At 43.0% G+C, this 27,673-nt stretch overlaps 2 protein-coding genes across 4 annotated transcripts in view; one reads left to right on the top strand and one right to left on the bottom strand.

The window, feature by feature from the left end:
• Positions 1–3,397: 3,397 nt before the first annotated feature.
• LOC141005596 (tripartite motif-containing protein 16-like) lies at positions 3,398–5,509 on the top strand. Its single transcript, XM_073477509.1, has one exon. The coding sequence runs from the start codon at positions 3,420–3,422 to the stop codon at positions 5,103–5,105; it is 1,686 nt and encodes a 561-aa protein (XP_073333610.1). The 5' UTR covers positions 3,398–3,419; the 3' UTR covers positions 5,106–5,509.
• A 480-nt stretch (positions 5,510–5,989) lies between these two features.
• LOC141005593 (membrane-associated phosphatidylinositol transfer protein 2-like) overlaps positions 5,990–27,673 on the bottom strand; it is a 37,510-nt gene continuing 15,826 nt past the window's right edge. The window contains exons 5-27 of one of the 3 annotated variants that reach the window (XM_073477503.1): positions 24,777–25,115; positions 24,148–24,243; positions 23,473–23,577; positions 23,324–23,388; positions 22,427–22,474; positions 21,594–21,684; positions 20,885–21,038; positions 20,594–20,783; positions 20,381–20,500; positions 20,044–20,255; positions 19,741–19,916; positions 19,100–19,270; positions 18,861–19,001; positions 18,369–18,530; positions 18,007–18,273; positions 16,600–16,748; positions 15,701–15,817; positions 13,998–14,114; positions 13,723–13,871; positions 13,494–13,643; positions 12,525–12,708; positions 12,313–12,441; positions 5,990–12,235 (exon numbers count right to left, since the gene is read on the bottom strand). In XM_073477503.1, the coding sequence (XP_073333604.1) occupies positions 11,867–12,235; positions 12,313–12,441; positions 12,525–12,708; positions 13,494–13,643; positions 13,723–13,871; positions 13,998–14,114; positions 15,701–15,817; positions 16,600–16,748; positions 18,007–18,273; positions 18,369–18,530; positions 18,861–19,001; positions 19,100–19,270; positions 19,741–19,916; positions 20,044–20,255; positions 20,381–20,500; positions 20,594–20,783; positions 20,885–21,038; positions 21,594–21,684; positions 22,427–22,474; positions 23,324–23,388; positions 23,473–23,577; positions 24,148–24,243; positions 24,777–25,115 (3,701 nt within the window). In that variant the 3' untranslated portion in view covers positions 5,990–11,866. Of the gene's footprint in view, positions 12,236–12,312; positions 12,442–12,524; positions 12,709–13,493; positions 13,644–13,722; positions 13,872–13,997; positions 14,115–15,700; positions 15,818–16,599; positions 16,749–18,006; positions 18,274–18,368; positions 18,536–18,860; positions 19,002–19,099; positions 19,271–19,740; positions 19,917–20,043; positions 20,256–20,380; positions 20,501–20,593; positions 20,784–20,884; positions 21,039–21,593; positions 21,685–22,426; positions 22,475–23,323; positions 23,389–23,472; positions 23,578–24,147; positions 24,244–24,776; positions 25,116–27,673 lie in introns of all 3 variants that reach the window. The other 2 variants (XM_073477504.1, XM_073477506.1) reach the window with 2 other exon arrangements.

Here is a 27,673-nt window from a genome sequence, read left to right as displayed (position 1 = left end):
CAGTTATAACAACATTCACTGAAGCATCTGCAACATATAGAAACAGTAACTGAATGCTTTAAAAAATACATGTCATGAAAGTTGTGAATAAATCTGTACAGTGTCTAATAAAGTGTTTAATAATCATCATTCACAGGAAGGTTTAATACTGTTTAAGACAAATGATTATAACCAGGTTGCATTTGGCCGTCAGGTATTAATTAAGAATCTAATTAAGGAGACTGAATGATTAGTTGTTACAACAAATGCAAAGAAAACTAAATAATGTCCTAAAAACTGCTTACAACTACATTATAATGTGTTTATAAATACTAAAGAAAGGGGTTAAAATAAAGTGTCACTGAAACACTGCATATATCCAAAATATAAATGAATCATTGCCACCTTAAACGTTGACAGACCTACACTTCTATTTATATTTGTCATGTTTTATATCAGTTAAATATGTAACTGATCCTGCAGCTGGATTATTACCACTTTGTTTTCATGTTTAGTGTCTAATGTTTCACTGTCAGAAGCAACGTCCAACACATCAGTTTAAAGTATTGGTGATGTGTGAGCGCCCTCTAGTGGACACAACGTGTAACAACCACACGCTGCTGCTGGCACTAGAAGTGAATAAGCCACTGTGTGTAAACAGTGTAGAGCTACATAAGAAACACTTCATTAAACATTGCCAGAGTCTAAATTCCAATATTAAAAATAAATTAAATTCAAATGGGATCTTAGGGAAAGATTGAGACTACTTGGTTTAAGATTTATTGTGATATTCATCTTTTTTTATACCTTTTCTGAGCCACCAAGGTGAAGTTAGTTCAAACCAATGCCGATTTGTAATTGGGACAAATACGACACATCTCTTTTTATTACATTTGACTGTTTCTTTTATATGAATATTATGAAATTCAGCTTTTATTTTCAATAGCTTCCACGTCATGTGACCCAGTGACTGCAAACAAATGCCGAATTGTATTAATAAATGGGACAAATAAAACACATCTCACTTTATTTCCATTTGACTGTTTCTTTCATTTTATATGAATATTTCTGATTAAAATTCAGCATTTATTATTAACAGCTTTGTTTTCATTCACTACCACAAAGTTTTTCAGAAATAAGGTCACGTGAGGTAAAACCGGAAGAAGTCGTGACGTCAGCTCTCTATGACACACAAAGTTTTTTCTCTATTTAATTTTCATCTTGAGTTTTGTACATTTATTTATTTGTATTCTCATTGTTTGATGTCCTTAAGTAGCGTTATATTTGTTTTGTATGTGTTACTATTTGTTGTACCTGAAATCTTCGTAAACAATTTATGTTTCAATGAAAAGAAACAAAAACAGACAGAAACCGTTGGTCGCCATCTTGGCTCCTCTCACCAGATGCTCCGTTTCTTCCTGTTGTCCTGCAGGTCTTTGCTCTTCTCATCTCCTCTCTTCACCTTCATGAAGTAAAGTCACTTTCCCTTTCTCCTCCATCCAGCAGCAGTCAGTTGAGAGTTACGGTACATCGCAGTGGATTTCTGCGCCTCCACGGCTCGTTGTGGCAGACACGAGTGAAGATAAATCCAGTTTTTAATCCCGAAAGTGTCAAACAAACCAAACTGTGCTCTTTTCCTCCAGAGGCTCCGGCTGTGTCCTCCAGAGCTCACCGGTTCCCGCTGCTGTCTGCCGGTTAGCGCCAACAGAGTCGCTCGTTAGTCCAAAACACCGGCCTCTGTCCCTCCTCGCCGGTCTTCGAGTCCAATTAACCGCACAGAAAGACGCAGTCTGTGTCTGAAACTCTCCAAAAGGCCTCAACACCGCCAACATGGCCGACGGTTCAGGTTCAGCGAGGTGAAGCCGCAGCAGCTCGTTGGCAGCTACCTGTCACTCAAAATGGCCGCCGCCCCTAATCATGCGTCACGTCAGAGCCGAAGCCACGCCCCTTCCGGTTTGACCCACGGGACCTGATCAGGAAAACTTGGTACAGCAGTGAAGGAAGAGACAAATAACTTATTGATCCTGTTTGAATCGTGTCATGAATCACACAGATGATGTTTGTGAATTTAAAAGATACTTTTCAAAGTCAGTAAAGTCTCAGTTTGTTGTAATTAAAGTAAAATCTCAGGTAGTTTTGTGTTAAACTGCTCAGTGAGCTACATCGTCTCACTCACACCAACATGGAGCCGACTGGGCTCAGAAAAGCTCGTAAAAAACATGAACATCACAATAAATCTGCTCATATTGACAACTGCAGTTCTGGTTCTGGTTCAGTTCTGTGAGCTGCTGATATACAGGAGCAGCTCTACAATGTTTAAGTGAGGAGACGACGTCACTAACGAGGCTGTTGGCTGTGTCGTCTTTATAATGACGTGTTTTCACAGTCTGATGTTTCATTAGTTTGATGACAAACTAACAAACATAATATGTGTGATTCATGACACAATTCAAACAGGATCAATAAATTATTAGTCTCTCTTCATTCACTTTCATACAAAGGTTTTCTGAAATAAGGTCCCATAATATTAATATTTTTATGTATTTGAAGTATAATTATTGCCGAATCGTTTCTCTTAAACGTGAATATTTTCTGGTTTCTTTCCTCCTCGACGACAGTGAACTGAATATCTTTGGGTTGTGGACAGAACAAGACATTTGAACGCGTCATCTTTGGAAACACTGATCAACGTTTTCTCTATCAAACAGCGAATCAATTAACTGACTTCAACAATTAAAATAATAGTCTCAGTCCTGCTGCAACAGTCCAGTTTTATTAAGTGAAAACTCAGCTGATTTATTATTTTTATTTTCCCAATCTTGTTACTATTCACAACACATGTGATAATAAACATTAACACGTAAATTATTGTTCTGAACTTCAGAAGCAGCTGATCTGGTTCATTCTCGTCCTTCTGGATTCACAGTTCACTAATAACTTGTCTGATGAGTTTTGTTTCAACACGTCTGAAGCTTGAAATGCTGCTTTGACTCAGGATGAGATTCTGAAGCTCAACTGTTTTGTCACGAATGCTTCAAAGTAGATCATTAACTGTGTGAGACAACTATTATACAGCAGCTTGAATCTTTATGAGGGTTTAGTTTGATAACTCGCTGCTGTCAGTCAGCTGTTTTTAACCAGGAGAAGAAAAGTGACCAGAATCAGAGGAAGAGTTAGAGAAATATCAGCAAAGCCTGAGGAGCCAAGAAACATTTTACAACTAAAAACTTTGATGTTTTCAAATGTGGAGCAGGTTTTAACTGAGGCTTCGTTGTAGAAGAGGAAACACAGTTCAGATTCACAGAGCGGCTCCTCGTCCTGGAGCGAGTCAAAGGTTGATGACCACTCCCTCTTCTCTCTGATCGCTTATCTTGTTTCCTCTAATAAACTTCAGTTATCGGTAAGTGAAGCTCAGACAGTCGTTGTCGCTGAGAGGTGAAATGGCGCAGAGAGCAGTTCAGCTGGACCGAGACATAATTTCTTGTCCGATCTGTTTGGATCTACTGAAGGATCCGGTGACTACTCCCTGTGGACACAGCTACTGCAAGAACTGTATTAACGATCACTGGGACACAGAGGATGAGAGGAGGATCCACAGCTGCCCTCAGTGCAGGAAGAGCTTCACACCGAGGCCTGAGCTGCTGAAAAACACCATGTTAGCAGCTTTAGTGGAGGAGCTGAAGAAGACTGGACTCCAAGCTGCTCCTGCTGATCACTGCTATGCTGGACCTGAAGATGTGGCCTGTGATGTCTGCACTGGGAGGAAACTGAGAGCCCTCAAGTCCTGTCTGCAGTGTGTGGCCTCTTACTGTGAGAAACACCTCCAGCCTCATTATGAATCACCTACATTTAAAAAACACAAGCTGGTGGAGCCGTCCAAGAAGCTCCAGGAGAACATCTGCTCTCGTCATGATGAGGTGATGAAGATGTTCTGCCGTACTGATCAGCAGTGTATCTGTTATCTCTGCTCCATGGAGGAACATAAAGGCCACGACACAGTGTCAGCTGCAGCAGAGAGGACTGAGAGGCAGAGAGAGCTCGAGGGGAGTCGACAAAACATCCAGCAGGGAATCCAGGACAGAGAGGAAGATGTGAAGGTGCTTCAACAGGAGGTGGAGGCCATCAATGGCTCTGCTGATGAAGCAGTGGAGCACAGTGAGAAGATCTTCACCGAGCTGATCCGTCTCATGGAGAAAAGACGCTCTGATGTGAAGCAGCAGGTCAGATCCCAGCAGGAAACTGAAGTGAGTCGAGTCAAAGAGCTTCAGGAGAAGCTGGAGCAGGAGATCACTGAGCTGAAGAGGAAAGATGCTGAGCTGAAGAAGCTCTCACACACAGAGGATCACACCCAGTTTCTACACAACTACCCCTCACTGTCAGCACTCAGTGAGTCTACACACTCATCCAGCATCAATATCCGTCCTCTGAAGTACTTTGAGGATGTGACAGCAGCTGTGTCAGAGGTCAGAGACAAACTACAGGACGTCCTGAGAGACACATGGACAAACATCTCACTGACAGTGACTCAAGTGGATGTTTTACTGTCACAACCAGAGCCCAAGACCAGAGCTGACTTCTTAAGATATTCATGTGACATCACACTGGATCTAAACACAGCATACACAGAGCTGTTATTATCTGATGGGAACAGAAAAGCAACATCAGTGAGACGACAACAGTCTTATTCTGATCACCCAGACAGATTCACTAACTGGTGTCAGGTCCTGAGTAGAGAGAGTCTGACTGGACGTTGTTACTGGGAGGTGGAGAGGAGAGAAGGAGCAGTTGGTGTAGCAGTCGCATACAAGAATATCAGCAGAGCAGGAGACTCACATGAATGTTTATTTGGATTCAATGACAAATCTTGGATGTTAAGTTGTTCCACAGGCAGTTATAACTTTCATCACAACAAAGTCCAAACTCCCGTCTCAGGTCCTGTGTCCTCCAGAGTTGGAGTGTACCTGGATCACAGTGCAGGTATTCTGTCCTTCTACAGCGTCTCTGAAACCATCACTCTCCTCCACAGAGTCCAGACCACATTCACTCAGCCTCTCTATGCTGGACTTTGGTTTGACTATTTGTTCTCTTTTCCTGGAGTCTCTGCTGAGTTTTGTAAAGGCAAATAGACAGAAGTCATTTCAGGGTCAGTGGGTTAAATTCTGTGTTTCATGTCTTCACACTTGTTGTGTTTCCATCATTGTTGCTGAGAGCTGATTGTTGTGGCGTTTCTTCACTGCACACAGATCAGCTGTCAATCAAACATGATGGGCGGTACTTTGACGTCTTCCTGTTGTTCTGTAAATGTTGGACTTTGTTCAGGCGGCGCTCCTTCCTGTGTCTGTTCAGCCACGGAGGCTCTCGCTGCTCATGATGACTTCAGTTTACATGATCATAATCAATAAGGAGATGCTTCATTATTTGCTTGTACACAGCTTCTTACTTACACTTTAAAAAACAGGAATGTTGGTGTTGAAGATTGTTAAAAAGACACTGAATTGTAATAATCATTCAAAATAAACCTTTTACTGAATATATTAGTGTGTTTGTGATGACATGACAACACTGCAGCACCAACCTCTCACTCCAAACATTCAACTCTTCACTCTAAATGTTAAGATGATATTTGTAATGAAAAAAACAGCATTTCAGTCAAAACAAATGAAGAACAGACGTATCTTCACTGGTGGTCTTGGACTTTTCTGTCCTGCTGTGTTTCACCAAAGTGCTGCACCGACCCACAAGACTCCGTCCAAAGAGCCTCGCCGCTGCAGCACGGAGGATAAAACCACACGTACACATGTTGAGTTACTGTCCAATTGTATTTATTCCACAGTACAGACAATGGTAGAGAGAGCCGGGGCCGGGCAGCAGAGGTTCAGCCCGATGTGTGAACCAGGAGACATCGGTACTGAATCCTCTGTCTGAAGAGTCAAAGTCACTCAGAAAAGTAACTCTAATACTGGTGTTGTTAATCCAGCGCACAGTGTCGGGAACTAAAGGATAAACAGTCTCCAATCATTTAAAAAGATCTTTATGTTCGTCTGCGTACAGCTGCTAACAGAATACAGAGAAACACTTTATTATAAACGCCCCTTGTTTAGATTTAAAAGCATATTAACACTTAATAAATTGTATTGTTTGTAACACTACTGTGTTTGTAGTTGTAATCAGTTATAACAACATTCACTGAAGCATCTGCAACATATAGAAACAGTAACTGAATGCTTTAAAAAATACATGTCATGAAAGTTGTGAATAAATCTGTACAGTGTCTAATAAAGTGTTTAATAATCATCATTCACAGGAAGGTTTAATACTGTTTAAGACAAATGATTATAACCAGGTTGCACTTGGCCATCAGGTATTAATTAAGAATCTAATTAAGGAGACTGAATGATTAGTTGTTACAACAAATGCGTAAAGAAAACTAAATAATGTCTGAAAAACTGCTTACAACTACATTATAATGTGTTTATAAATACTAAAGAAAGGGGTTAAAATAAAGTGTCACTGAAACACTGCATATATCCAAAATATAAATGAATTATTGCCACCTTAAACGTTGACAGACCTACACTTCTATTAATATTTGTCATGTTTTATATCAGTTAAATATGTAACTGATCCTGCAGCAGGATTATTACCACTGAATGACTATTTAATAAAGTATAAATAATATTAAATGTTGGTACAACTTAATAATAAGGCACCCGTTATTTACAGGATTCATAAGTTGTGAGTTATGGTTTATTAATCGTTTATAGATCAGTTATAAGCATTAATATACATCTAGTCTGATACAGTCCAGCCCACTTCCTGTTTAAACACCACCCACTTCCTGTTTAAGCCACGCCCATTTCAGGTCCAGGTACAGATCATGTTGTACTCACTCGTTCCTTTAATAAACCATCAGTTACAGCTCACGTCCTCTTCATAAAGGGTGTTTTATTATAAAGTGGTAAAACTCAAACTGGGCTGTGTGTGTGTTTTAAAACCGTAAGCGTCTCACTTCTAATCCAAATGTGGCAATAACTGTGATAATCTCAAATATAATCAGCAGAATGTTTTCATACATAGATCTCATTAAACAGCGAGGACATAGTGGACAACACAACTGCTTTTATTATTGTTAAGCATGAAGGTTAAGTAGTTCAGATCTGACTGGATGACATGCAACAGCTTGTTAAATAGAGCTGCTTCCTTATGGGGGTTTCACTCTTTCATGCACCCGCTGACTGAAAAACCAGTCTCCAGTTATATTTCAAAGGTTTTTGTAAAATACTGCAGTTTGAAAAATAGGTACAGTCAGTCCTATAAAATGCTCAGCAGTTGTTGACGGTTGTAAAGAGACAGCGGAGGTCAACAGTAGCTCTGATACAAAGAGTTTTCACCAGGTGTGAACTGCAGGTGGTGTGTGGTGAGTGTGAACTGCCTCGAGCTTGTGCCCCTGCTGTGATGGTGCTCCCGCCTGGCTGTGATGATCAGAACCATAATATTGCACCGGTAAAACAAACAGAAAAAAAACAACTCCCCGTGTTGGTCCGTAGCCTTAATGACAAACAGAATGCTACATATTTCAAATATATTTCACCTGAAATTTCCAGAGTAACATCATGAGCTTTAGGTAAATAAATAACTCTCAAACATAGAAGTCCTACATACACATCTTTACAGTATGTACACTGACACGTCCGTCGGGCCCGAACAGCCTCAGGATCCAGACGGACGGACATTCAACTCAGCAGCCGAACGGCCAGAAGGGAAACAATGTGTGTTTGTCACCCACAGCACGACAGAAACTCAACGCAAAAGTCCGCGACTTTTTGCAAAATAGCTTATTGTCCACGATTAACAGCAACACGCTCGACCTCTGCTCTCAACTCGAACTCTAAAAGACGTCTTCAGTTTCCTAAAGACGACATTAGATCAAAAAGTTGTCAAACCTCATCAAAGCGGTACAAATCTCCCCTTCTAACTATGATTAAAAGGACGGTTACTGTCTGAATCAGAGGTTTTCAAACGGTGAGGTGCCTGCCCAGGCGCTCTGGAAACAGGAAGTTGGTTATTGTAGTGTGCACATGGAGTCATAACTCTGTCGATCGAAAGAAAATTAGTCACCAACTATTTTGATTTTGATTCCAGCTTCTCAAATGTGACGATTTTCTATTTCTCTTTGTCATTTAATGACAGAGAATGAAGAGTTTGGGGGTTTTGGGCTGTCGGTTGGACAAAAGAAGCAATTTGAATGCAATTGAATTTCAATTCGTTCCCTTTACATTTTATAGACTAAAAGTTAAAGGAACAGTTCACCTAAAAATGCACACTTGTTTATCATCTCCTCCCCACATGTTGATGGAAAGTCAGGTGAAGTTTCGTAGACCACAAAACATTTTTGAATTTATATTTTTGGGTGAACTTTTCCTTTAATCGATTAATCGTGAAAATATCTGACAGATTAACCGATAATGAAAATAATCGCTAGTTTTCGTAATCTCTGATATACATCTTAAAAATCTGCTTGGAAATCATAGCAAAAAGTCGCTCCTTATACTGTAACTGCAGAACTTGCCTGAGAATCTTCACGTTTTTAGGTTTTCTTCAGCGTCAAAGTAAATCAGTGACAGTTATCTGTACATCCATGACTTCACTGCAAACAGGAAGTGCTAACAGCTAATTCGGCATACTTTTAATGGTGCCAATTTACTAAAATGTAAATAAACCTAGGCTTAAAAAACAAGACTCACGCTGCAGCCAACAGCACAACGCACTGAATCTATAGCTACATTTTACTTCCTGTTTAACATCTCCCAAAGATTCATGGGAAATATAGTTCCAAAATGTAATTAGTGTGATTATCTACCAAATAGAAGTAAAGACAAAGAAGAATAACAGGAGAGTAGGAGGTCGGGGGTGTTGGAGGGACCCACAGTGTCAGACTTTGAACACCTCAGCTATAAATGCTTCTCTTGAACTGTCCACTGTTTGGCACATTTACTTACATTATTTTCACACCCGACAAAATGTACAGACATGTGCGTAGCTGCACACACAGTTTACCCTGAAATTAATTTTTTAAAAAGTGTCATGCACTACAGAGGTGTTCGAACGTAGCAACATGAGATGGTAACTACAGTATACGTCCACCATAAACTAGTGCAAAAAAACAACAATGAGGTTCCACAGTTGATCGACTACAGTATTAGAGAATGATTTTGGCTTCTGTGGTGGGTTGAAGACATTGCTGATCACACAGAGAGTGGAGACGGACACTCTTTTGTCGTGTGGAAGCCGGGCATCAGATACAGCATAGTACAACGAAGTGAACAAGAGGAACAGCCGCGCCACGTGTCCTTACTCCAGAAGCTTACAGGGGTTTAAAGGACAGGTTCACCATTTTCAAGTCTGTCTCAAAACAATTGTCAGGAGTTCAATCGATCCCATACAGGAGAGGATCAGGCCCACTGAAATGTGCCTTAATCCTCTTCCGTCCTCCCATTCCTCCCATTCCTCCTGCTCACACTGGCCATTAAAAGATAAATTCTTAATGTGCTTCCAGCAAAAACATAATAAAGGGCAAAAACACAATCCTTTTTTTGTGCAAAGACACGTTACACGGTTTATCTGAAGCTGATATGAGGCTTTAACAATTTCTCGTTAAAGCCCCCAGACCTCCCTAACAAATCACTTAATTTTGTGTGATGCTGAGTGAGGAGAAACTTTATAAACCTTGTGAAATGTTGTCCACAACATTTTTCAAATCACTGGTGCCTTCTTGTAAATTCGGCATTAAATGCAAAACATTAATTTGTTTCTTTCCTCGTAGAAAGTGTCAGTTTGTCGCAGCAGCATCATTTAAATGAAGATGTTGGGTGTATATATCTAAAACAGGGAAGCTTTTATAATGTAAATTAAATTGGCCGAGGATGGAGGGTCGATGTTCACCACAGGAGAGATTAGATCATAACTGATGATGATGATGTTCCCCATCATGTATACTGGAAGCGCTTTAGACATGTTTTAATGGCCAGTATGAACACGAGGAACGACTTCAGCAAGACAGACTTGAAAAAAAAAAAACCTTGGGTGGCATGAGGACTGAAAAATCTGACTACTTGTGCACATCGTTTGTGTTTTTGGATTGGAGGTGTGAGGATCTTCTTCAATGTCCCCTGTCTATTAAAATATACAGTTCAGCAGACAGAAGCTATGAAATGTTTGCTCTCATGAGGGCGCTGTTGATTTTCTCTCCACCTCTGAAATTGATCCAGTCTTTTAAACATTCGTGCTGAATCACATCCGGCCCGCTCTTCAGTCCATTTGGTAAAAACAGTTAAAGATCAACACGTCTCTGTAAGTGAAAGCTTTGTGGAAACACTGGGTCCAGCCTGAAAGGAAGCAGGCTCCCTCGGCAGAAACACCAGGTCCGTCCCGTTCGGGAACACCACGCGAGTGTCCCCCAGCAGCAGCACAGGTGGGAAACAGAACACCACCAACAGGCGGGTCAGAGGTATTGCAAGCAGATGAATATATAAAGGGATTGTTGCTGTGGACTGTACAGAGTTTCAGTTGTTGCTTTAATGCTGCATGCCCTGTTTTTCTGCTTCCTGTTCCATCTGTGGAGCAAAGTGTCTCGTCGGATATTAAGGCCTTGGATGGCCCAGAGGCCACACTGAAAGGGAAAATACTACGGAGTCTCACACACGCTGGAATGAAAACTAGACTAGCAGCCTGCTAGCATAAATACACGTAGCATATCAGTGACGAACGAAATTGTTCTGTGACGAAGACGAGAAGAAATTTCATCTCTGATACAATTCATTTAGATGCTTCAAGGATCAGTTCAACCAAACTACAAAATATATATTTTCTCACCTTCCCTCTCGTGCTGTTAGAGTCCCCAATTTTCCTGGGGGTTTCTTTTTGGATCAAGCTGTTGCCATCGACGGGTGGACCTCGCTCTGAGTCTACAGGTTGCTACTTGACGAAATTCCCCCACTGTCATAATAATAATAAGCTCATGATGTCAAAAATGTTAAATTGATGTTAAATTTATTATTTGACGTAAAACAAAAGTTTATATTGGCTTTTTGTCAGCCAATAGTTGGAACTTCCCTTTCTTTGTCAGAATATCTCCTTGTTTTGAACGTAGGGAGGCGAGCACTGGCATCAAAACGTCTAAATGTGGAAAAAATAAACCCAAAACCATCTGTGTGGCTCAACACCGCGAGAGCTAAGTGAGAAAATGTGTCTGTTTTGTTCTGTAGTTTGGATGAACCGGACGATGCTTCGCTTCCTTGCTTCCTGTCTCCTTCCTCGGTGTTATTGCCCGTCGTTGCTGGATGTTTGAAACGTGTCGCTCAGCTGACAGTGGGACAGACACAGAAGTGAAAGTCATTTGGCTTTCTGACATGGCTGCCAATCAACTTGGCCTCAAACCCGTGCTCGACTGTTTGGATCTGGCTCTGCGGTTTGTCCTGAGCTCATGACTGTGAAGTCCAGGACAGTGTGTTGTATATGTGTGTATGTGTGTGTGTGTGTGTGTGTGTGTGCGTTCGGGAGAAGGGGAGGTGGGGGTTTTGTCCCGTTATACGAGATTAGTTTAAGGCTTATAATATTTCATTTAATCCCTCCTTGTCATGTTTTAAATAGTTAGCGATGTATCCTATAAAAGTATTACTGTAAAAGAGTCATGCTACAGAATTGTCTTTGTTCGCTGGATCCCTCTGGGCCTGATGAGTCCACTCCTCCTGGACAGCTTCCCTACCTTTCATTTCTAAAATACAAACCCTCCATCCACCTCCTCCTCTTCCTCCACCCTTCGTTCTTTCTCCAGAGATCATGGTGGCTCAGGCCGAGTCCTTCAACACCACAGCTCCGTTTCTGAACCTTACTTCGGGCCGAGTAACCCTCCACTGCCCTCCTTGGTGCTCCCGCTGCGGCCCCAGCACCCTGCGGCGATGCTCATACTCCTCTGGGCTGCCGGCCCGACCCCTCGGTCCCGCTCCATCTCGCACTGGCTCAGCGTTCGCTCAGTCCGGCCCTGCTGGTTGGGAGAGGCCGACCCCGCCCCGCCGGGCTGCTTAGAGGAGATGGTGCGAAAGATGTGATTGCGTTTGCGAAGGAAGTCTCCTCCGGCGGCACCCAGCCCGAAGCTGCCCTTGCGGAGGACCATGCGGGTGCTGGCGGACTTGGCGGGCCGAGACCTCTGGTTGTACTCCAGCTGGGACAGGTGGGAGGCGTAGCCGTCCGGGATGAACTGGAAGAGATGTGACATTAAAAAGCTGTTCTGTCCAAATAAAACAATAAAATAATGATTAATGATAATCTGTTTACCTGACACTGGTGCTGCATTTTCTTCGTGGGCCTCCCCACTATGTAGATATGTGAGGGAGGCAGGCCGATGGACGAGTACACAGAGATGTCCTTGGTGGAGCCGTAGGCAGCAAAGATCCTCATGTGGGCCTGATGAAAGAGGAAGGTCAGCTTTTAGAGACGTCAAGGACCTAAATATAAAAACAACTCAAACTCAGCACGGCCTTCTTTACCTCATTGATGAGGCATTTGAGGAAGTTGGCCTTGTGTCGGAGCGGGTCGTGAACCAGCCCGTCGCAGAACGAGACGATGCCGTGAGGGAAGTTGTGCTGCGAGAGCCAGGCCACCACGCGCTGCTTCTGCATGTCAGGGCGACCCGTTACGTATACGATCAGGTAGCCCAAATCCTGCCAGTACCTGCGAGAAATAAAAGAGTAAATGGAGCACAAAGTTAGTTCAGTATTTTACAAATACAGTAAACGGGAACTGATACAGGGTACTTCTTTGTTGCCCATGGGAAAAGTCACCAGACTCCCTTTAAAAATCGCTCAATTTTGTGAGATGTTGAGTTAGGAGAAACTTTATAAGCATTGTGAAATGCTGTCTATGACAAATTCTTAACTATTTGGGCCTTCTTGTAAATTCGGCATTAAATGCAAAACATTAAGTTTTTTCTTTCCATGTAAAAAGTGCCAGTTTGTCGTGGCTTCACTGTACCAGCCCGTCTACTACTAGTGCACCTTCGAGCTACATTTAGCAGCTGTTTTGAATTGATTTCACCATTAACACAAAATGTATGAAAGAAGACAACATTTTATATAAAGTAAACGTGTCAAATTTGACAAATACAGTAAACACTAACAAATATAGGGTATTTCTTTGACACCTGTGGAGAAAGTCTCCAGACTCCATTTATAAAATCGCTCAATTTGTGAGATGTTGATTTAGGAGAAACTTTATAAACATTGTGAAATGCTGTCTATGACAAATTCTTAACTATTTGGGCCTTCTTGTAAATTCGGCAAATGTTACACATGAAGTTTTATTTCTTTGTGTCAGGTATAAACAGCCTCTGATATTTTCTGACATTTTGCTGCTTCAATTCTCTGAAACAGCCTTTTGCCAGCTCTTACAACACAATCATTTACAGTGTATACTATTGCAAAATAAGCCTGCAGAGGGTTGTGGATCTGACCCCTTACCTCACCACATCCACAGCTCCAGCTCGAACCTTTGGGTCGCTGCCCATTATAGACACACTGGCAGCAAATGACCCGTCAATACTGAACACGACAAACTCTGTCCCTCGTGGCACCACAGTGAGATAGCTGTCTGCAAACGTGTGGTCCCCCCTGCGAGAGAGGAAGAGGAAATATATAGTGAAAAGGGTAAAACATGCCTTTTTATACGTGAAATAGCGTCTTAGCGTACCTGACCACCATTTTGACAGGATACACCCCGATACCGAGCCTCTTGCTCTCAGGGATTACATAAGAGACTCGTCCGCTGCTGTTGGTGAGCTCTGTGTTAAAGTACACCCACTCTCCAGAGGGAGGCTGGGTCATGATGTGGACGTCAATCTGCAGGGAAATAACACAGAGATCTTTTCAACGCTGCGACTCAGAGTGACCTTAATGACACAGATGGTGACACGATTACATAACTCGTCTTATTTACGGCACATCGCAGCTGGCCTCTGTCATTACCTTCTCTCCAGTGAGGGTGACCATGTCCAGAGGGCCGTACATGAAACGCCCCGTCACCATCTGGGCTCCGTCCTCGGTGTACACGGCGTCATTCACTCGGTGGTTGGCCGTCACATTCTGACACACAGAAGAGGACAGGAACAGGAAATCAGAAGAACGTCCTCCTCCTCGCCTCAGTTGTTGTGTAACGTTAACCGTGATTGGTGTGATTAATCCTCTAAAATCAATCCAAACAGACTCTTCTTACTGTGAAGCTGCCAGAATTTAACTGAGAGAAGCTCTAAGTTGATCAAAATGTTAATTAAGCTCAGAACTTAAGCTTTCGGCGCTGTATCGAGTGGTTTGTCTGACTCTTTAGCCCTCGGTTTCAACCCTCGGGCAACACTCAAACTGTTTTCAGGAGGAGAAAGAGGTAAAAGTACCAGTAAAACGATGTACAAATACTCCATAACAAGCAAGTATGATTAAAACGCACTCCAAAAATAAAAATACTCATTCTGCATGATGTATTTTATACACATTGGATTTTTAATACTGATGCGTTAATGTTAAAGCAGCTCCAGGTGGAGACAGTTTGAACTACTTAATATACAGTTAGCTAGTTCAGTACAGCGGTTCCCAACATAGAAGAACCTGAGGGGTCGTCGACGTGAACGAAACATCATACTTTAATATCTCTTGCATGTTTGAAGACATCTTGTAAAAAGTGTCTTTAAATGACTGTGCACATCCTCTTCACTGTCACTCTCAGGTCATATTGAAGTCAGCTGTTGGTCAACTGTTGTGTTTGGATCGTCTGATCAGTGCGTCGTGGGCAGATATTAGTTCTGGAGGGTGTTTGATTGGTGCACCACGGGCTTACGGCCACCAGGGGGAGACAGACGCTCTGCCCTGCAGGTTTGAGTGTCCACCACCGGCTGACTGAGATGTCTGGAGCTGCAACGACTAATCGATTAGTGAGTCAAAAGAAGATAAGTTGCAAATTATTTTGACAATCAATTATTCGTTTCTGTCATTTTTTAAATAAAAATGTCAAACATTCGCTCGTTTCGGCTTCTTAAATGTGACGATTTCCTGCTTTTCTTTGTCATTTCTGACTGTTAATGAAGAGTTTTTGAGTGTTGGACTGTTGACGACGTCACTTTGGGGATTGTTTCAGTGCACTGGTGTCATTTCAGATAATAAAGTTTATTGTTAATCTAGAAAATGTCCTGCCTGCATTAACATATCTTTGTCACAAGTGTTTGATAATCACATTTGGCTGACAAATATTAATATCGAAATGTATTACTCCCCAAGAAATTGAGAATCAGCTGGACTCTAATCGTTTCAGTGATTTTTTTCAAGCAGAAATGTCAAACGTTGTCTGAGTCCAGCTGCTTCAATGTGACGATTTGCTGCTTTTCTTTATCATTTCTGACAGAACATGAAGAGTCTTTGAGTTTTAGACTGCTGAAGACGTAACTTTAGGCTCTGGGAACTTATGATGTGCATTCTTTCACAATTTTTTGGACATTTAATAGACTAAATGATCCACAGATCTGATTATGAAAATTACTGTGAGCCTGTATGCAACCGGAGAGAAAGACTAAACGTAACAGATTGTACATATTTACAATGACAGAGGTGAAAACAGACATTATTACGTCTAAATTTAAAAGGTTTCTGTAGGAAATGCATTTAAAGCCAAACACAGATCTTACCCTGATCTTAACGTGAGTCCTCTTGCGGAGCCACTTCTCACGAGGTTTGGATGGAGTGAATTCAGACACTTCTTTACCATCCAGCTCCAAAATACTGGAGTTCTCATGTCTCATCACCTGAAGCAGAAAAATAATTTTAAATAAATTTTAAAAAAAGCACAACACCTCTCTCATACTCGAGCAGTAAATTGGTTATTGTAGGATTCAGTTTCACAGCTCTGCCACAGCTAATATAATGCTACATCAGACCGTTACTGCAAAGTCGACATTTTCTCTGCTTGCTTTCTTGGCATCCATCTGTTGTAATTCTTCAGCTGTATATTCAATTCTTAAATATAACCATTAAAACTTAGGACAAATTGATGAAACACGATTTTAGCTTTGGCCGAGTGCTTCATTTCAAAGTTTATGACTTTGTCCTCTGCACTAAAGTCCAGATTGTAGACTGCTGAAGTTTCAGTTGGAAGAAATGAGCTGTGACAATGAAATCTACTTATAAACTACAAAAATCTGAAATAAAATCGAACCTGGTGGCGAATTAAAAAGTCAGAAGATCACTGACGTTGGAGGGATTCATCCTCTTGGCACCATGAATATCTGTTTTCATTTTTTTTGTCAATCTAGCCAATAAATTTGCAGACATTTCGCCACAAAAACAAAAATTGTCACCCAGATGGTGGCACTAGATCAAAAGCCAGGAGATCACCAAAGTCATTAGGGTTCATCCTCTGGGGACCATTAACATCTTTACCCAGTGTCATTGCAATCCAACCAATAATTGTTGAGATTTCTCAAGTGGTGGATCCGTTTTATTAATGCCACGGCACCAGCACGACTAAAAATACACTTTTAATTAAAATGATAATATGAAGTAGAATGAACATAAAGACTGCACGAACCTGTCTGAGTAAGAAAGAGACGACGTCTGTGGACTCCCAGTACGACGCGTGGAAGAGATGAGGCAGAGCCACGGTGGGGAACGCTGTCAGGGCATCAGGGCAGTACAGGGCGTAGTCCATCCTCTTACTGCCCCACCACCGAGAGGCAACTACAGCGGGGGGGAGGAGACGAAGGGAAGATGGAGACAGAGAGGGAGAGTGACTTTAGGAATCGGTGCATCCGGTGAATCTTAGTGGCGTCTGCCACAGATCTACGTTCTGCTCGTGTGGAGATGAAGTTCAGGTTTCTCACAAACGACAGGAAGTGTGAAGATCTCGAGGAACTCTACGAGGAACTGGAGGTTCGATGCTCGTAAGAAAGCAGCTCAGACTCTGAGAGAAGCTCGGCGACGCTGCTCTCACCAGTCTGAGCTGAAGGAAGTCACACAAGAATGATTATAGAATGTAACTGAGTACATCTACTCAACTACTGTACTTAAGTACCATTTTGAGGTACTTGAGTATTTATATTTTCTGCTACTTCTACTGCACTAAAGTTTGGAGGCAAATATTGTACTTTTACTCGCTACATTTTACTATAACTTTAGTTACTAGTTACAGATTACATGCTGCATCAGAGCCAAAGCAGCACATTTTTAATTTAATTTATTAGCAATCAGATTTTTTTTAAAAACAAAACCAGATAACAATAAGCAGAAAAATACTGAGTATCAGATTCACGCACGTTTGATATTTTGACATTTGTTGCCCAAAAATTACTTTGATACTTAAATACATTTAACATCAGATACTTTAAGAGCTTTACTTAAATATTATTCACATGGGTGACTTTCATGTAACAAACTTCAGCTCTTGTTCCCCTAAAAGAGGAGGTGGGGGTTTAACCTGCAGAAATTTTACTGGAGTAAAAGTAGCACATTAAAAAATACTCCATTACAAGTTGTTTTTTTCCACTCCACTACATTTTGGAGACAAATATTGTAGTTTTATTCCACTACATGTATTTGATAACTTTAGTTACTAGTTACTTTGCATCAGCGCAAAAGTAGCTCATTTTTTAAATTAATTAAAAACAACCAGAAAAAAAGCAGGATATCAGATCCAATAAACGGCCGACCCACAGCACACAGTATAAACATACATGTAAATATATGTATAAGTTACTTTTACTTGTACTTAATATCAGATACTTTTACTCAAGTACGATTCATACAAGTGGCTGCTATGGAGTCACTGGATTGCTGAAAATCCAAAGTTTACGGGGCCCTTTTGTCATTTCTGTAGACTACTGAGGAAGACTATCTGAGAGAGGAAGATACAGGAGGAGGAAGGAGGAAGCGCACACAGGAGTGAGGATGGATCCTAGCATCCTTCCCTCATGTCCTCTCACTACAGCTCCCAGGGTACCTTGCTCTATGTTCTTCAGCACCCTGGGTGACGGGGGCGCCGAGCTGATGTCTGTGATGTCAGACGTGACATCTGTGAGGTCAGAGGTCATGTCAGAGCTAACGTCCGAGCTCTGCTCAGACTCCACGCCGTTGGGTTTCGGAAACACCTGACGGGTTTTCTGGCGCGACCGCAAGGACGGAGTCCGAGAGGCGAGCCTATTGTAGGGAAGAGCCAGCTGGGACAGCAGACTGGACCTTTTACTGTGGCTGACCTCACCTTTGTGTGCTGAGGGGATGTTTGGAGGGAGGAACAAGAACACAAACACTGTCAGCTTGTAGACGAAACGTGGGTCAGACGCAGGCGGTTAAAGGTCGACTTACTCGTGGCGATGTTGGAGGCGGTGTAAGAGTCGGCTAATCCCGACACCTGACTTGCCAGGCTGGCCTCGCTGGCCCGGCGGTTGAAGCGAAGATGAGGGACCCCCGGCGATGTGGACGATGGGTACTGACCGTCCACGAAAATATGTGAGTGAAGAGAATCAGCTGCAGAGACAGAAGAGAGAAGTTAAAGAAGTTAATTCATTCGGTCTTATTTGTAAAGACAGACAATGATAATTTCAATAAACTTAAAGGTATGGTGCTAGCTTAGCTTAGCATAAAGACTGGAAACAGGGGGAAACTGTTGTCCACAGTCAATGAAGATCTTTCTCTTCTCATTAAAATGTCTTCCCCAAAAACTACAGAGTGCTCCTTTAAAATAAGTCAAACACTGCACCAGAAAAACAAACATGAGAAGGATAAAAGAAGTAAAACAGATGATATCAGATGATATCAGATGATATCAGATGATATCAGATGATAACAGATACACACTGTCTGTGTGGAGCTGCGTGCTCTGCCAGTTGAGGACAGGTACGGGGATGGACGTCTCATTGACGGCGTTTTCCAGGCAGCGTTGGGACGCCGCACCACTGGACTCCATCAGAAGCTGAGGGTTACTCTGCACCGTCTCGACTAGGAAGTCAAAAGAAGGGAAGAAGAAAGAGGGTGATGCTTTAACAACGAGAAGTAAAATCTGCAGGGAAACGTTTGGTTTGTTTGTGCGGACTCACCCAAGAGGGCTGAGTGTCCGTCGCCCAGAGGAAAGCGCTGGTAACGGGGGACGCTGAAGGGAGGCAGCAGGTGGAAGCGTTTGTCCAGGAGAGGCTCGAGGCGGGAGGCCGACGGATCGGCTGGATGAAACAAGTTATAAACCTGCTGACAGGCCGGACGCAGAGCGGACACTGGAGAGGAGAAGCAAACACACACTGAGAAACCTCAATCAGTCAAAACAGTGAGATCAGAAAACTACTAAAAGAAAGGACAGACATCAAAACATATAGGATCGTATATATAATTGGATATTAGTTGAGATGTTAACTCAACAGCTGCAGGTCAGAAAACTCTCTCCAAAGCAAACACAGTACAGTCAGAGTCCTGCCTGTGTGACTTTAATCACGTATGTTTCTTCTCTCAGCCAAACTTTTTCAGCCTATGACATCAAAAACATGACCTCTATCCTCTGACTCGTGCTGTCCAGCTGTTTGGAGACGTGACTCTCACACAGAAAGAAAAACATCAGAGGCTACAAAAAACCCACTTCCTGCTCTTCTGACGAGGAAAATCATTAAAGGCCCTTTTTGTTTTAAAACTGACAGCGTGAGTTTAAGAGGACACATGAGGAACATCATACGGTGCACGAAACCTTCCTCACCATCTAACGAGGGCACCACAGTCTTCCTCAGCGCGAGCACCAACCCCAGAGGAGAGCCGAACAGGAAGAAGTCCGTCACCTCGAAGTCAAACTTTCCCAGCGAGCCTCCCTCCAGCATGGTGCTGTTGCTGGAGCGCCGAGACCCGGGCTCCCCGTGGAGAACGCTGGAGTGGAGACTGATCGGAGAGAAGACGTCCAAACAATCAGAGTTTTCATTCAGCAATGGAAACTAAGACAAAACGTAAAAAAAAATGCACATATTGGCTGAAATCTGTGGGAGAGTTCGAGACATCTGTGTCTCACCTGGTCAGGAAGGCTTGGTGGTGTTTGATGGTGTCCAGCTCGTACGTGGACGAGTCGCTGCGCTTGCGTGGAAGTTGTCTCTTGGGGTCGTCGGGCCCCGAGCATCGAGGGATGTCGATGTTGCTCCGGCTGAGGTGGCGGCTTCCTTCGAGGGACGGCGAGGAAGGAGAGCCGCTGTTTATGATGATCCCTGGAGAGAGGAGGTCGGTGTCCTGAGAGACGGAGACGGAGAGAAAACAAAGAACGTTGTCAGGCTGAAACGAGCATTCAGCTACAGCCTCACAGAGCTGCTCGCGTTGCTCTAGACTCATTATGTGAAGTCAGAGTTGAGACATACCTGTACACTGATGGCGCTGCCCCGTCTGCTGCTGTTTTGGCTTTCTGACACCGTCACAGAGCTGCTGCACAGAGCATCAAACCCCAGGATGCCTCCAACACAGTCGCCGATAACACACACCTGCATCAGCACACAAGAACACAGAAACATGAAAACACACCAATGCAGAGGAGAAACACGGCAGCAACACACACCTTCAGGTTTCACACTGACCTGGCCGTTAAAAGACTCTCCTTCTAAAGACTTGATGAAGTCACTGTACACCTGATTGGCTCGTAAGATGACGGTTGCCACGGCGTCTTGGTACTGCGGCGCAGAGGTAGCCAGGAGAGGCAGAGCGGCCAGAGGGATGTGGTCCTGGCTGCTGGACAGGCAGCTCTCGTCGTAGCTGTAGGGGCTCAGACTGCAGAGCAGAGGCAGCGGGTTATTCTCTTACACAGCAGGCCGTGCATGTATTACACCGGATTATTTAATTACTGTTGAACACTCAGGAGTGTCGCTCACTTGGAGACCAGTGAGAAGGCGTCGACACACACAGCAGGACAGGGGACCATCCGGATGGCGATGCGGCCGAGCGCCGTGGGGTAATGGACCCTCATCACCGTCTCAAACGCCCCGCTCAGCGTGTTCCCATCGCCCTGCTTGCTGTTCTGCTCACCTGCAGGCAAACAAGAGCAGAAGTTGTCTCGTAGGACTCTCAGGGGCTCCAAAGATTTGTGACCTTTAAAGGAACAGTTCACCCAATAATGATGATCCGTCATCATCTACTCTCCTCCTCAAAGTTTCGCAGTCCACAAAACATTTCTGGAGAATCAGAAACTGTTGATCTTTTCATTTAAGCTTTAAACTAAAACAGTAGATCCTGAGGGATCGGTCTCAAGGTGACACAAGATAAATCTGAGGGTGGTGCACACATTTAGCTTTATTCTTTCCAGACTTTGACTTTTCTTTGCATAAAAATACCAGATAGTTTTAATCATCTATCACATGAGATAATGTAAGAAAGAAAACATCTGCCTGCTGCTGGAAACAAAACTATGAAATCTGTGAGAGTGACTGAAACACCCAAACCAAAACACAGAGCTGAAAGATGCAAAAACGCCCTGTAGCGCTGAGGGGGAACTGCAGAGCTGGTGATGATTCTCTGTAGGTTTGAGTTCATTGTTATCATTAAAATATTGATTCATGTTGAGGGATTTGGTTGCTGCTGTACCAGAGCCGGTGTCCAGAATGTTGCCTCCGTGCAGGACCAGGACCAGGACGTGAATTTTGGACGGCTGGAGACACTGCTGAGCTGAACAGTCCTGCAGGTAAGAGGACAGAAGACAGACAGGAAGGAAACAGGAAACAGGAAAAAAGGGTTAATAGGGAGGAAGGAGCAGGGAGAATACAGGAAAACAAGGGAAGAGGAGCAACACGCAGGACAAAATACTAAAATAATTAGTAATTTTGTCTGCTAACATCAAATATCTTCAGTTTTTGAAAAATGTGATGTGAAAACATCACGTCGGGCTTTTTTATTTTAAAACAAAAAAGTTTGTAAAGAGTCTCAATCAAAAGAAAAACAAAAATGTAGTTTGATGACGTTGTGAGGTAGTGTGTGGTGGATCATGGGAGTTGTTGTCTTCATTGCTAAACAACCACTGCTGATGAAAATACATCTGATGGTTCACTGACTTCCTGTCTCACTGGAGGTTCAAGTGGTTCAATTTTATTCCATTTCTGCCTTTAAATCCTCCTAAATCCTGCAAACTGAACCTTTTAGAAGCAAATGAAATGTGTAGTAGAGTAGAATAGTCTGACATTTTGAAAATACACGTATTCGCGTCCTGCTGGAGAGTTAGATGAGAAGATCGACAACACTCATGTCCGTCCAAGAAACATCGAGCTCTACATTAAACTCTACACGACCAGTAAATTCAGTCTACTCTAATGTTTTGCTACGTGTCTTCTAAGCTCCATAATCACGATGTCTAATGTTTTTCTACCCTCCTCAGTCAGAGGATCTCGCACTACCACACAGCCTTTTATGCTCTACTGACTCACATTTCGTTTTCTGATGGATTCATGTCTTCTCCTTTTTGAGACGCGCTGCTGGACACAAAGAGCAGGAACGCACAACCAGAAACAGCATTTATACAAACGCACACAGTGTAACCTGGAAAAAGCCTTTTTTAACCAGCCGCAAGAGCGTCAGCTGGTCCTGAAGACTGCTTTTGTAGCAGGAACTAACACAGAAGTGTCTGTCTGTTTGACAGATTTCTGTCTATATGAAACATCACAGGTGTTTTTAAACGTGTGTTGTCCCGTCCCTGAGGTGAAGCATGTTCCTGCTGCAGAGGAGGCTCCAGTTTCAGGACCAAAGTTCTTGGATTTGACCAAAATATTATTTTCTGTCCAAGTACTTAAAGTTTTAAAGCTTAAACTAAAAAAACATGCGACCCACTGAGCAAAAACATCCAAAATATGTCAACCGAACATCTTTTCAACCGTCTTTTAGACAGTTGACTATGCTGATCTGACAGAAACAGATCAAACACACATCTGTCTTTTCAAGTTGAATTATTTTGCTGGCTTTTGCTCGGTTAACTTACATTAACTTTATAATTAATGTGATTTCTAATTTAAAACACCAGAGTTGTTTCCAAGGTTCTTTCTAAAATTTGCTAAAAACCATGTTGGTTGTCCGATTAGGTAGTTTGGGGCAGTCTAAGGTCCCAGAACTGTGGTCCAACATCAACACATCTGGAGTTAACGTGGTTTTCACTGGAGAGGAAGGGGACGAGATATTGTAATCTGAATAGTAACTAGTAACTAAAGCTGTCAAAATGACAAATGTAGTGGAGTAAAAAGTATGCTGTTCGCCTCCGAGATGGATGAGGGGAATTATCTTCAAGCTATTTAATTATGGCTGTTAGAGACTAAAAAGTGGAGAAACTGTACCTCCATCTGCCTCTCCTCGTTACTCATCCCAGCGTACTCCCCGCCCGACTCCTGATACAACGTCTCTGTGGAAACAGACGATGGTTACGACTACAAAGGTAATGCTTCCTCTGCGTGTACGTCTGTTTCCAACAGAAAACACCACCAACCTTGTGCTTCGTCCACCTCTATCGTTTCTATCTTGTCCATCAGATCGTTGGAGCTCCACTTGGTGATCTCTTTGGCAAACATCTCCTCGTTGTCAGAAAAGTCCTCTGCAAGACACACAGAAGAGCTCTGATATAAATCGTCTGAAACACTTCTCCGCCGGTCAAAACAATCAGCCACGTAACACAAACCAGAGTCCAGGATGACCCCTACTGATGATCTGTCGGTGGGCAGGCCTCAAACCTGCTCCAGGTCTCTGAGGTCTCTGACCCAAGGAAACTAGGTGTTTAAATAAAAATCATAAGGGGGGGACACTAACATCGGTGAGTCTGTTGCCATGAGGAGGTGTACTTGGTCTTGCAGCAGTGTTAGGATGAGTGGTGTGTGTCTCAAGGTTTCGAAACAGAATATTGTTGATCAGTGTTACTCACTTCAGCTGTCAGTGGATTTAATGTTGTGGCTGATGGGTGTAGGTCACTGAATCAATCAGGATGATGTCTGAACAAAGCAGCAGGCACCACTGAAGATTTCAGTACTTTTAATTAGTTTTTTTTTGCTTAAAAAGAGAGTGTATGTCGTGGATTCGTTCAGCGCTCGTATTGGGGATATTTAGATTTTTTTGTACGGCAGGACAAAGTGGAGACACATCATCCATCTGTGGAAACTGATGATTTTACCATGAGCATCGAAGAACTCGTCGTCTGTACTGTCTTCTGAGTCTCGGGCGATGCTCTGCATCCTCCACTCTGAGATACTCTGGTGAGACGGACTCCCTGCGAACACACAGAACACAGCTGATGTTACTGACGGTAGTTTATGGGCAGCGTTGTAAGAAGTACACACAATCGTACTTGAGTAAAAGTAAAGATGTCATGTTAAAATATTACTTCTAAGTAAAAGTCACCCAGACAAAGAGTACTTGAGTAAAAGTCTTAGAGTATCTGATATTAAATGTGCTCAAGTATCAAAAGTACATGAAGAAGTAAAGCAGACATGTTCATGTTCTGATCAGTCGAGTCAGTGTTTTGTTTTGTTTTCTAACCTGATCGGATAAAATGAATTAATTTCAAATGTGTTACTGTGGCTCTGATGTAGCTGCAGTAACTAAAGTTATTAAACAAACTAGTGGAGTTAAAGTACAAAATTTGCCTCCAAAATGTCGTGGAGTGGAAGCATAAAGTAGCAGAAACACAGTTCTTGAGTAAACCTACTTAGTTACATTTCATCGGCGGTGAAATGAACCTCAGCTGATTATGAGATCGTGAGAATGTAACAGTATCAGGTGAATAAATGAGTTGCTCCTCACCTCCTCTCTTAGAGGACCTGTTGGAGGATCTGGAGGACGTCGACCACTGCTTGGTGAGCTCCCCTCGAGTCTCCAGTGAGTCTCCCAGTTTTCCTCCTCCTCCTTCGGCCTCTGCGGTCGACCCCGCGGTCTCAGCCCCGGGCTCCTGGTCCTGGCTGACGGAGGAGCCGTTGGTCTCCGCTCCACCCTCCTCGTTGAGGCTGTAGTGGGCCATCTTCTTAGCCAAAGCCAGCTGCGTCTCCAGCTCCAGCTGCCGGATGTCCTCGATGGTCAGGCCGTACCACTCGTCCTGCCAGCACCACGCCTGCCGGTGGGCTCGAACCATCACCTTACGGAGGCCTGGAGGGACAGAAACCACAAATCATTTTATTGTTAATTCATTGCTAACGTCAATTAATGTTTTTAAACTAAAATTCTTACATATTGCACCAAATGACAATGTACATTTTTATATATTTTCTCGTAGCAGAATTATTCTGCTGCTCTCGACTGCGAAACACATCTTGATCTCAGCGATATTACTTGATTAAAAGAAATGTCACATGAAAATAGATTCCAAAAAAGAACAAAAGACTGGAGGAAAAACGTGGGTCTGAAAGGTGATCTGTCAAAGGAGATTTAATTCTCATCAACGTCTTCCTCTTGATGAACCAAACAAGCACCAGCTGGTTATTAAACCGAACCCTCCGAGCGGATCATGATTAAAACATCCAGCCTGCCAATAAGAGACAAAATTAGCAAACAGAAAGAGTTATTCTATTAATACCCGGTGAAAATGTCCACTAACACATTCTGACATTAATCATAAAAGTTGAAATTGTTGAATGGATGATATCTTCTATGTTCGAGCTGCTGTGTGACGATATTCATGAGTCAGACTTGATGCAGATGAGATGCAGTTTAGAGCAGACGCCGAGTGAACAGCCGCAGATGAAATCAGCGTAAAAAGAAAGAAGTAGCTCTTGTTGAATTGGCAGTGAATGAGGAAAAAAAACACACTGTGGTCGAGGTTTCTGTCGATGAGACGACAGAGAGAGAACGCCGTGAAGACAGAGCAGCTGCTGCTTGGTTAGTAAATGCTGTGAGGAGAGCAGAGGCCTGTGAGAGTGTATAAACATCTTAAATCACAGCAGGGAAACAGAAACAGTCCAACACCGGCAGGAAATGAATCCAGCCGGCCGCCTTATCTCAGCCAGACAGACACTTCTCTGTGCTCCCGCCTCTCCAACAGGTATCTTCGCCGCTTTATTCATTGGATTTACCTGTCCTCCAACTATTCCTCACACTCACCCTGTTCATTTCTTTTTCTCTCGGCTCCACACCAGAGAGTTAATTACTACAGAGATCAGGTCTATTGTCTTCTTATGGTCCGCTAGTTAGTCACTGTTTCATGTTCGGACACATGCAGGAACAAAACATCCTCAGAAAAATCATTACAAGCTCTGAATCTTCTGTGGTTGTTAATGAATTTGAACTATTTAAAAGATTTTGAGGGTTATCAGTTACTTTTCTGGATTATTTCTTATGTTTTCAGGGTCTTTGTTTACTTCACTAGATTTTTTCCTATAGTTTCAGGGTCATTAGTGACTTTTCTTAATTATTACTAATGTAATCCAGGTCTTCAGTGGCTTTTCTGGATTATTTCCAATGTTTTCAGGATTATCAGTGATTTCTCTAATTATTTCTCATATTTTCAGGCTAATCAATGACTTTATGGATTATTTCCTATAGTTTCAGGGTCATTAGTGACTTTTCCCAATTATTACTGATGTAATCCAGGTTTTCACCAACTTTTCTGGATTATTTCTAATGTTTTCAGGGTCTTTTCTTTTTTTACATTTTTTCCAATAATTTCAATTTCCGCTAAACCGGAAGTTAGCCGGCTCGGTGGACGGAAGTTTCTACGGTGCCGCACAACACGGGACATCCGGGTATTTTTTTTTATCGCCAGGAGGTCGCGCCATTTTGTCTTCTTCGCGCCACTTCGCCGCTCTCATGAATGAGCGGGCTCAGCTCCGTCACTGCGTCCAGGTTGAGATGTAACGTCCGAGCTAAAGAGCGCGAAAAACGAACTGACGTCTGAGCAAATGACGTAAAAATCCATGGAGGAGTCGGAAAAAAATAAAAATGGAGACAGAAAACTCAGTGAAGTCGCTGAAAACGACGCCGTTTGAGAGGAGAACAGCACAAGACGGAGGGAGACGGTACACCCGGTCCTTCTCAAGTAGCTGGTTTGCTAAGAAGCCGTGGCTAACTGCGCTTTAATTGCTTTCCCTGCCTGCCTCCTTTTTCAAACAGCAGGAACCGAACCAGCATGGGTCCAGTCAGGTATCGTCGATTTAAAGCGTAGACATCGCTGCTCAGCTGGATGAAGGCTACAGGGTGGACAGCAGGAGACACAACGTTGACAAAAACAGGCACATCCGGTCTAAAATGGCGGACTATGTAAAGTTCTGTGGTGCGTTCAAGCTCACCCTGTGCGGCCGTGATGAAGTGTTCTCAGAGGAGTGGTGGATTTTGTAGCATCACTGGATGCAGCAGTACAAGAACATGTGCACAGTGCTGCTGTGTTCAGAGGAACATCTAAGACGACTGCACGCTGTCAGTTTTGAGAGAGCACATCACAGAGGACGTCAGGAGTGCTGACTTTGTCTCCATCCAGTCTGATGAAGTGCAGCTGGTGATTGTGATCCGCTACCTTGACAAAGCCCATGATGTGCAGGAGAGGTTTGTGCCACCACCGATTTCCATCGCCACAGCGCTTCTGGATCGGTTGAGCATCGTTCTCCATGAGGACCAGAAGAACAAGCTCATTTCTCAGACGTACGAGGGTGCAAGTGTCATGAGAGCAGCCACAGGCGGTGTGCAGAAGAGGGTGCAAGATGTGTATGAGAATG

This window comes from Pagrus major, chromosome 12, assembly GCF_040436345.1.
Source record: "Pagrus major chromosome 12, Pma_NU_1.0".
NCBI lineage: Eukaryota > Metazoa > Chordata > Actinopteri > Spariformes > Sparidae > Pagrus > Pagrus major.
Note: the sequence above shows the minus strand (reverse complement) of the source record. Positions and strands in the feature narration are given on the sequence as shown.

Excerpts from the sequence above, each read along its gene's own strand:
- LOC141005596 (XM_073477509.1), top strand. The coding sequence starts at position 3,420 with ATGGCGCAGAGAGCAGTTCAGCTGGACCGAGACATAATTTCTTGTCCG.